The sequence below is a fragment of the Pangasianodon hypophthalmus genome, chromosome 14, assembly GCF_027358585.1.
Source record: "Pangasianodon hypophthalmus isolate fPanHyp1 chromosome 14, fPanHyp1.pri, whole genome shotgun sequence".
In the NCBI taxonomy this organism is placed as follows: Eukaryota; Metazoa; Chordata; class Actinopteri; order Siluriformes; family Pangasiidae; genus Pangasianodon; species Pangasianodon hypophthalmus.
In genome coordinates, this window is record NC_069723.1 from 18,715,776 (window position 1) to 18,726,640 (window position 10,865).

The 10,865-nt window shown below is 38.6% G+C and overlaps 1 protein-coding gene across 1 annotated transcript; it reads left to right on the forward strand.

Annotated features, from left to right (window-relative positions):
• On the forward strand, nt 1–9,906 carry LOC113539043 (tripartite motif-containing protein 16). Its single transcript, XM_026934592.3, has 7 exons — nt 1–323; nt 1,848–2,483; nt 4,812–4,907; nt 5,438–5,671; nt 5,765–5,912; nt 7,402–7,461; nt 8,547–9,906. The coding sequence occupies exons 2-7, from the start codon at nt 1,893–1,895 to the stop codon at nt 9,071–9,073; spliced, it is 1,656 nt and encodes a 551-aa protein (XP_026790393.3). The 5' UTR covers nt 1–323; nt 1,848–1,892; the 3' UTR covers nt 9,074–9,906.
• The last annotated feature ends 959 nt before the right edge of the window (nt 9,907–10,865 follow it).

Sequence of the window (10,865 nt, forward strand, 5' to 3'; positions counted from 1 at the left end):
ACTTTATCGACGGTCCCTAACGATTCAGTGCTGCAGGTACAGGGACTCGGAGGAAATGTGAGTGAAAAAAAAATGTTCTGCTCGTTCCGAATCAGGACTATGTGGACTTGAATAAACAGTTGTAGATGCCTCTCATTTTGATGACAAATTCATATCATGTAGTCTTACAATAGTTTCCGTTCCATTCCTTCGATATTGACCGGAAATTCCCGGATGTTTAACACAAACCCAACACGGAAGCTGCTGCTTTCTGGAAAAACCAAACTATAATGTAGTTTCCTTAAGGAAATTCAATCCTGAACGCCGTGCAGTTCTCAGACAAGGTAAGACTAATTTTGATTGTTATTGACTAATTACAGTCGTTCACTTGAGTCGCAGATACACCTGATCATCACACACACATGTGCTCTTTCCAAATCCCTGGGCTTTAACATGGAGAGTGTCTCCTCTTAGCTCTTATAATAAGCTCCACTCTTCTGGAAAGGCTTTCCACTAGATTTTGGAGCTTGGCTGTGGGAATCTGTGATCATTCAACCACAAGAGCATTAGTGCAGGCAGGCTCTGATGTCATGTGTGGAGGCCTGGTGTTCCAGTTCATTCGAAAGGTGTTCAATGGGGTTGAGGTCAGGGCTCTGTGCAGGACACTCACGTTCTTCCATATAAGACTTGACAAATCATGTTTGTGTAATATTGTGTGGGTCCGCCTTGTGCCGCCAGAACAGCTCTGACTTGTCAACGCATGAACTCCACAAGACCTCTGAAGGTGTGCTGTGGTATCTGGCACCAAGATGTTAGCAGCAGATCCTTTACGTCCTATAAATTGTGAGTTGGGGCCTCCATGGATCGGACTTGTTTGTCCAGCACATCTCACAGATGCTCGATCGGATTGAGATCTGGGGAATTTGGAGGCCAAGTCAACACCTTGAACTCTTTGGCATGTTCCTCAAAACATTCCTGTTCAATTTTTGCAGTGTGGCAGGAGCATTATCCTGCTGGAAGAGGCCACTGCCTTTAGGGAATACCGTTGCCATGAAGCAGTGTACTTGGTCTGCAACAATGTTTAAGTAGGTAGTATGTGTTAAAGTAACATCCACATGAATGCCAGGACCCAAGGTTTCCCAGCAACACATTGCCCAGAGTATCACACTGCCTTCGCCAGCTTGCCTTCTTCCCATAGTGCATCCTGGTGCCATCTCATCCCCAAGTAAGCGACGCACACACACACGGTTGTCCACATGATGTAAATGAAAACGCGATTCATCAGACCAGGCCACCTTGTTCCATTGCTCCATGGTCCTGTTCTGATGCTCACATGCCCATTGTAGGCACTTTCAGTGGTGGACAGGGGTCAGCATGGGCATTCTGACCGGTCTGCAGCTACACAGGTCCATACGCAGCAAGCTGTGATGTTCTGACACCTTTCTATCATAGCCAGCATTAACTTTTGCAGCAATTTGTGCTAGAGTAACTCTTCAGTGGGATTGGACCATACGGGCTAGCCTTCACTAGCCCACGCATATCAACTAAAATATCCCACCCCTTGTCCACTTGTCAGTGGTTTTAATGTTACACATATATACACAGTGGGGTCCAAAAGTCTGAGAGCACTAGTGAAAATGTTTCTATTTTGCATTCCTTTCTAATTTTCAATACAAAGTAATTGTCTATTGGGTGTCAGTGGTTAAAGGAGATTACAGGTAGCAAGCATTTGTGAAGATTATTAGGCATTCAGGTTATGTTAGAAATTAACTTATATATTAATTTGACAAGTAAACAGCATGACCCCCCCCCCATGCCTTCAATATACCAGATTGATACTTTTTTTTTTCTGTTGGTTTTCCTTTTAGCTGGAGACCTGATCAAATCCACCTGTTCTGCTTCAAATAAGAAAAATGGCTGAAGCTGAAAAATCTTACTATGAAGAGCAGTTTAGCTGCTCAGTGTGTCTGGACGTCCTGAAGGAGCCAGTGACTATTCCCTGTGGACACAGTTACTGCATGTGCTGTATTAATGACTTCTGGTCTGGGTTGGATCTGAACGCCGTGTACAGCTGCCCTCAGTGCAGGGAGACGTTTTCTCCAAGGCCTGCCCTGAAGAAGAACACACTTTTGGCTCAAGTGATGGAGAAAATGAAGAATGCTTCAGATCAGGCTACTACTTCTAATCAGGATACCTCACCGTGCATAAGACTGGAGTGTGACTTCTGCATAGGAGCCAAAAATGCAGCTGACAAGTTCTGTTTGCAGTGTTTAGCCTCCTACTGTGAGCTTCACCTAGAGCCTCACTACAGATCTCCTGTGTTCATGAAACACAAACTAGTCCCAGCATCTGCACAGGTACAGGAGAACATCTGCTCTCATCATGGCAAACTGCTGGATGTTTATTGTTGTGATGACCAACAGTGTATCTGTTACCTGTGCATGGTTGAGAGTCATAAAGACCACAAATCATCATCTGTGGAATCTGAGAGGATTAAAAATCAGGTAAGTGCTGCTTGACTTGATATCCCACAAACATATTATACAGTCAGGTCCATAAATATTGGGACAGTGACACAGTTTTGGTAATTTTGCCTCTGTACACCACCACAATGGATTTGAAATGAAGCAATCAAGATGTGACTGAAGTGTAGACTTTCAGCTTTAATTCAACAAAAATACTGCATTAACCGTTAAGGAATTACAGCCATTTTCAAAATAAATACCTCCATTTTCACAGGTAATGGGACAATTGACTGATAAGCAGTTTCATGGCCAGCTGTGGCCTGTTTCCTCCTTATATCATGATAAATTAAGGACATAAAAGGTCTGGAGCTGATTCCAAGTGTTGAATTTGCATTTGGTAGCTGTTCATGGGAACTCTCAATATGCCGTCCAAAGAGGTGTTGATGCAAGTGAAGGAGGCCATCATTAGGCTGAAAAACCAAAACAGACCTATCAGAGAGATAGCAGAAACTTTAGGAGGGCCAAATCAACAATTTGGTACATTCTTAAAAAGAAAGAATGCACTGGCGAGCTCAGCAACACCAAAAGGCCTGGGAGACCACAGAAAACAACTAAAGTGGATGATTGCAGAATTCTTTTCTTTTTGAAGAACAACCTCTTCACAACATCTAGCCAAGTCAGGAACTCTCTGGAGGAGGTAGGCCTATCATTGTCAAAGTCTACAATCAAGAGCCACCTTCATGAATGTAAATACAGACAGTTTACCTCAAGATGCAAACCTCTGGTAACACTCAAGAATACAAAGGCCAGATTAAACTTTGCTAAAAAGTCTCTAAAAAAAGCCTGACCAGTTCTGATGCAAGATTAACTTGTACCAGAATGATGTGAAGAGAAAAGTATGGAGAAGGAAAGGAAGGGCTCATGATCCAAAGCATACCACATCATCCGTCAAACATGTGGAGGCAGTGTTATGGCATGGGCATGTTTGGCTGCCAATGGAACTGGATCACTGGGGTTTATTGATAATGTGACTGTTGATAGAAGTAGCAGGATGAATTCTGAAGTGTACAGAGCTATACTTTCTGCTCAGATTCAGTCAAATGCTGCAAAACTGATAGGACAGCGCTTCACAGTACAGATGGATAACAACCCATAACATACTGTGAAAGCAGCCCAAGAGCTTGGAAATTAAATGTTCTTAAATGGCCGAGTCAGTCACCTGACCTCAACCCAACTGAGCTGCTTTTCACTTACTGAAGACAAATCTGAAGGCAGAATGACCCACAAACAAGCAGCAACTGAAGATGGCTGCAGTAAAGACCTGGCAAATCATCTCAAGGGAGGAAACTCAGCATTTGGTGATGTCCATGGGGTCCAGACTTCAGGTAGTCATTGACTGCAAAGGATTTACCTCCAAGTAATAAAAATAATCCTAATATTTATGATTATATTAGTTTGTCCCATTACTTTTGAGCCTGTGAAAATGGAGGAACTCTGTAAAAAATGGCTGTAATTCCTAAACGGTTAATGCAATATTTTTGTTAAACCCCTTGAATTAAAGCTGAAAGTCTACGCTTCAGTCACATCTTGTGTCACTGTCCCAATATTTATGGACCTGACTGTATATTAGATTACCAAGCTCTGTAATAGGGATCCAAAGCACTACACATTTTAATTTTTAGGGCTCTAACCAGTTTTAATTTTAACTAATAGTTTATTTTATAGTCTTTTAACTTGAAAACATAATAATATTATTAAGATTTTAGTTTTAATTCTTCAATTGGAATGCCACATGGTTTTATAAATGCATGTTGCTATTAGAGGCTGGCTCACTAAAGCCTTTCTACTTATTTACTCCTGGATGGTCTTCCTGTACATATCTTTGTAACTAATCAAGCATGCAGCATCTCTTCATGCCTTCAGTCTTTTCAGGTTTCCCCATCTCACTCCACTGCTGCATTCCTTGTATTGTCTTCCTGAGAAGTGCCCATGTTAGAAAACCCTGACATCTAAAAATCCAGCTAAAAATGGACTGGCTTTGTCCCACGTGATAGCGCAAACAGCTTGGTACTGGCTGCCAAGTGGTGAAATGAACTTCTGCAGGCTGTCCAAATAGTCCATGCGGTCTTAAAGCTGCATCGGCACTGAATGAGATTGCTTCTGACCTTGCTGGTATCTTTAGACTCAGACGATTTGCACTAGCAACCTGTTTTTCAAGTTGACAACAAAGCACTTCTGTAGACTGCACTAATATTACAATATTAAATCTCTCAGGGACAGAGACAGGTGCATTAGAGCAGGAATAATATAGAAAAATGGATGCATTTTCTATATTCTTTTTAAATGAATGTGGACTTACTTTTCCAGGATGCCTTGGAAAAGACAAAGATAGCATGCCAGCATATGATTGCTCAAAGAGAAGAAGGCCTAATGGAGCTCACCAAGGCTGTGACGTCTATTAAGGTGAGTACTGACTGTAGTCACACTACTACACCTGCTTTTTTTAAAGTTTTGTCAGCAGTATTCTATAAGAGTATAAAGATAGACAGCTGGTTGGATGGCGATCATGACCGAATCAGCTAGAAAGTTGAATGCAGATGCACACATGCAGTTTTTTTTTTTATTTCTAGTGTAATGTTGTTTAGAGATGTTATCAAATTAGTTTCTTTTGGCACTGTGCATGCCTCTTTTGCTATATCTTTCCCCCACAGTGCCTCTCAGTTCCAGCGAAGGGTGGGTGTAACCTCTGTGCCTTTCAGCCCAATAAAATGAGGCATGTCCTCATGAAAGAGACATGGCTTCCCACACAAAATATGATTGCACTGAGTTATTTTTCATTGAAGCAGCTGTGAATCAAACTGCATTAATCAGCTTCTTTAAAAGTAACTCTCACACATCAGATTTTCAGATTACTCCGTAGTAATATTTCTAATATAAACACTGTGTTAGCATGGGCATATGGAGGATTTACCTCTTTATCCCTGTCCTTGCAGTGTTTTGCTAAGGCTGCAGAGGAGGAGAGTGAGAGGATGTTCACTGAGCTGATCAATTCCGTGAAGAGAAGATGCTCAGAGGTGAAAACGCTGATCAGAGCTCAAGAGAAGGCTGAACTGAGTCGAGCCGAAGAACTTTGTCAGCGGCTGGATTGTGAGCTCGCAGAGCTGAGGGCAAGAATGGCCAAAATAGAACAGCTTTTATCTACAAACAATCACATCAAATTCATCAGGGTAACATACCGCACTGTTCGTCCAAACAAGCAGACTCTTGTCCAATTTCTGCTTCTGTAATACCATTCTTTTTGTTTTGTTTTTTTTCTGTAGGAACACGCTTCTGTCCGTGCCATGCCCATGTTTAAAGCCTTGCCTTCCATAACCTGTGTGGAAACTTCTGGGAACATCTCAATTTCTGACGTCAAAGAACACCTTGAGGATGTTTGTCAACAGGAAGTAGCAAGAATAGCAAGAGAAGGTTTGAAAAGTATTTCAGGAACTAAACACTGGTGTCCTTACATCGCCAACCATCTTTTACTGTAAAAGTGGAAAGCATTTTAAAGTGTCTACGGTAACAATATATATCATGTAAAAAACTGAGGTACATTGGATACCCAATAAAAAGATGCCTACAGTTGCCCCAAAAAGTATTTGGACACTTAATCCACACTTACAAATGTATGAATTTCACTGCGTTAGAAAACAACGTCACAGCCAGTGGTATTTATTTTAAAGAAAGATACCCCAAGCACAACTTTCAAGCAAACTATTCCCCCAAAAATAGATTGCTATGTATAAACGTATAAAAGGTATAGATATACTGGGCATAATGAGACAAAATAGTATTTGGACACTTAATACTGGCTTCATAAAAATCACAGTTACAGTGTTTTAGTATTTAGTTTGCCATCCTTTGTTTCGCAGAACTCCTTGTCAGTGTCTTGGTATGGAATCAACCAGTTTCTGTAACAGTTGTGGTGGAAGTTTCCAAGTTTCAACCAACAAAACATTCAGTTTATCCACACTCGATCATTGCCAATCAACAATTTCTTCTCCATTGAATCCCATAGATCATCTGTAGGGTTTAGCTGAGGGTTCTGGGCTGTATTCTTTCAAAAGGATGGCTGGTGCTTTGGAACGTTATCCTGCTGAAAAATCCACTTCTGTCACGTGAATAATTTCTTCACTGATATCAGCAATTTTGCATCCAGAATGCCTCTGTGCACTTCTGAGTTCATGATGCCGTCAATGAACACAAGCTCACCAACACCTCTGTACAAAAAAAAAAAAAAAACAGCCCCACTCCCCTCTGTGCTTTATAGTATTTTTAGTGCAGTTTGGTTGCAATTCTTCTCCTGGCTTTCTCCACACAAACTCTGTACCATCAAGTTCAATTCATCTGAGAGCACTAAGACGGTTCTCTAGAAGCTGCTGTCTTTCCGTGCATGTTCTTTTGCAAATTTCACTTTTGCTTTCTTATTCTTGAGGCTGATGAATGGTTTCTGCCACATTAATCTTCCTCTGTACCCATGCTCATTTCGAGTAGTTTGCACTCTAGTTGTATCTGGTAAGTCTTATTGATCACCGAGGCAATCCCTGCTGCTGTTTCTCATCTGTTTCTCTTGATTTTACTCACAATTATCCTGCCCAGTCTACTGGTGGTGGTTCTGGGTCTGCCTGTGTGTTGTCTATTTTCATTCACAAGTCCTTCATTTATGTACTTTTTTCAAGTTTTGCTGATCTGGCAAATAGATTGACCTTCTTTGTGGAAACAGATGATGCTAGAACTTTTCTCAAAATTTACTTCCCTCTTCTTTTGCAATTAGTTTTAACCAGGAGGTGCCATAGTAATTTATAGAGCATATATGTAGCTTTACCTTTAATTTTATACATTTATAAGTGTGGTTTAATGTCCAAATACTTGCCACTGTAGCTGCATATGTGTTTGTTGTGCTGTTTCTTTACAGTTATGAACATCCATGTTGTGGAGCCTTCAGAGCCGGAAACCAGAGAGGACTTTTTGCAATGTGAGTCATATGTAAACTTTACCTGTAACACATTAACACTGAAATAACTGTGCTTATCATTATAGAACAGAAACCCTGTAGGGTAGAATAAAATAATTTGCCATGTTGAAACTGTATTTTGCAGAGGAAGTAACTGGCTCCTAGCATTTCACACAGGCTCCGACCAGAAGAGGGAGATTTTAACCTTAAGCTTGATAGAAGTTAGATACCTTAGCTAATAATTCTTTATCTCTGAGAAAATCCATTGAGCATGATGAATGTGTAGAGCATATGTTGTAAATAATAAATACAAATTTAAGTATATGTAGTTTTATTCTCATTGGTTCCTGACTTTTCAGACACCCTGTAGATCAGGGGTCATCAGCTGGTGGACCATTGTCCAGATACGGAGCCAGTAAAGTATTTCAGCAGACCAAAGTACTGTAACAGAACTGATAAAGTATGGGCAAAAAGTGGGCTGAGGTTCAGTGAGCCTAAATATGAACCATTGCGGCTTCCGTAGTAGATCCTCTGTTGCGGCTTGTCCAATCACCTGCAATTTACTGTAAGTTATATAGCTGAAGGCAGCTCATCGGATCCGACGCTAGCTACAGTACTAGAGGTATTGCTTTAGACTTTTTATAGCTTTTTAATGTTATTTACCCTTTCTGGTCTGATTAGAGAACTGACAACATGGCTTGTTTTATTTTTTTTTTTTAAAGTCAATGATGGAAAAAGAATTTTTAAAGACAGAGAAGTATGCAATTATTGTCAAATACAAGTCAGATGTTTATGGCTCTAGTCAAAAGTGGTAATTTGAAGGGCCAATGTGAAGAGTCTTATTTATAGCCATGAACAAATCACAAATAGTAGCTGAGAGACTTTTAATTGTCAAGAACATAAACTTACCAATGACTGATATCACTGTCCATAAAGTCTGTATGTATAGGAAGTATCATAATGCATTACTAACTGTTATTATTAACATACTTTAATTGTTTTTCACATTAACCCCCATGGCTTTCTTGTGATATTATAAAAATGGTAAGAGCAACTATCATGGATAACTCATGGATGTGTGTTTGCGTTTATTAATCTTTAATCAGATTTCTGTGATCTTCATGTGGATCCAAACACCATCGACAATAGCCTTTCTCTGTCTGAGGGAGACAGAAAAGTGAGCCAGTCTCCTCCAGCCCATCCATATCCTGATCATCCTGAGAGATTTAACCATTTTGCAAATGTCTTATGTAAAGAGGATCTTTATGGTCGTTGTTACTGGGAAGCTGATTGCAGTGGAAATGATTGGTCTGTAGCAGTTTCATACAAAGGCATCATGCGTAAAGGAGACAGTAATGAGTGTAGACTTGGGTTTAATGCTAAATCCTGGAGATTATCCCGCTCTAACCAAAGATCCTATTTCAGACATAACCAAATTGTAATCAATCTTCGTCAGTTCAATTTGACAACTATCGGCGTGTACCTGAACCACAGTGCAGGAACTCTGTCTTTCTACAGTGTCTCTGACAAGATGACCCTCCTCCATAAAGTCCAGACAACATTCACTGAGCCAGTCTATGCAGGGTTTGGGGTTGGAGGTGGCTCAGTTGTCCGAATTCGGAAAAAATGCTGAAAACAATTTAGTTAATTAAAAATTACAACTTGCTAACTACAAGAATGCTAACTGAAATAAAAAAAACAACTTAAAACTAATTAAAAACTATACCTACATGAAAAACATCACTGACACCAAAAGCTACTATAGTAAAATGAAAAGCAGATTATTTACCATGTTTGTTTTTCTTTGCAATATTTATGTGACTTGGGTTCTAGTTCATGTCGCATCATGTGTGCAGGTTCTACTGTTTTACTCTCACATTCAGCAAAATAAAATCTATTCGAATTCTTATAATTTGTATTTACTTAATAATTAATTTATAATGAGACCATCTACATTTTACACATTCCAAGGTTGCTACGCAATGTTTATGGTGCATTCATTCATTTCTCTACAAAGATTAGACATGAACTTCAAAATCAGAGAAGGAATTTAATATTAGTTTTGATAAATAAGAAGCAATAGAGTATTACATTGAGCACAGTGGTAGCTGATTAACAAAAGGTGTGTTAAAATCACTCAGGAATTGAGTAAATACTTCGACAACTAATTTGTCATGTGTACTCATAATCATTATGTTATGAGCTACCAGTATTCTGATATTATATGTGCTGATGTTAACTGCTTTATCTAAACAAGGCTTATGATGATGATGGTGGTTTTATCAAAATGTTTTCTGGATATATTATGATCCATCAATTATTGAGGAAAGCAGTGTGAGAGAATGTGGCTATGCTGATGCTTAATTGCCTCATGTTTTATAGGGCATTCTTTTTATAGGGTGTTCTTTTTTTCTTTATGCTATTATTTATACCATTCTTTCTTTATGTATGTATGTGTGTATGTGTATATATATATATATATATATATATATATATATATATATATATATATATATATATATATATATATATATATATATATATATATATATTACTAGATTCCAGATGGTCATAAATGTGATTAGTTAATGGAATAGAATCATGTCAATGAGAAATCTGTTAAATCAAATATCAAAGCTTTTGTTGACTCAAATAATCCTTTTTTAAATCATATTATCTTCTAACATGATGTCTGGTTTACTGTGCATAAGTGTAGCTGATTGTAAGACTATACAGAGAATTGTATTAGATTTTACTGTAAGGCCTTTAACATATCTGAAGCTATATCCTGACTCATGAGTTATATTTAGTTATATGTAGTTAATATTTACATATTGCTGTGATTTCTTTAGTAATAAAAGTAAGTGATAAAAGTTTTTGTTAGATAATTCCTACTGTGTATGTAATCAAAACCTAAATTTCATTACAGTTGTCAAATGAACTCAATCTGAAATGTCTTGTGAACTCATTACTCTGGACTCCAATAAAACAATATGGTGAAGCAAAGCTCATTTTCTAGTGAGGTTCTTTTGTTATGAACTTTGGAATTTAATTTGTGTCTAAATTAAAGAAATCATATACAACTGTTGCACATACAGTGTGTTAGCCAGTGTGGGCCTCTGGTGTATGTGGATTGCTTATTTTGCTTTCTTATTTGAGCTGATGGTGTGACTGTCTGCAGAGCCCTTATGAGCAAGATGCACAGTAAAAGTGGCACCTATAGGTAGTTTACTTTGTGTACTTTGGAGCACTTCCACAAATCAGTAAATAAATATTGAAATGTAAAATAATGTAAAAAGTCCCACACTTGTGCATGCCACAAGGACTTTAATACAGACAAATGTGTCAAATACATATCCTTTTCACTTTAATTATGTATGAATACACAATATATACAGTATATATTTTATATACAGTGTGCATTT

Coding starts and splice junctions, on each gene's coding strand:
- LOC113539043 (XM_026934592.3), top strand. CDS start 1,893: ATGGCTGAAGCTGAAAAATCTTACTATGAAGAGCAGTTTAGCTGCTCA. Junction 5,672..5,764: donor ATCACATCAAATTCATCAGG/GTAACATACCGC, acceptor TTTTTTCTGTAG/GAACACGCTTCTGTCCGTGC. Junction 7,462..8,546: donor CAGAGAGGACTTTTTGCAAT/GTGAGTCATATG, acceptor ATCTTTAATCAG/ATTTCTGTGATCTTCATGTG.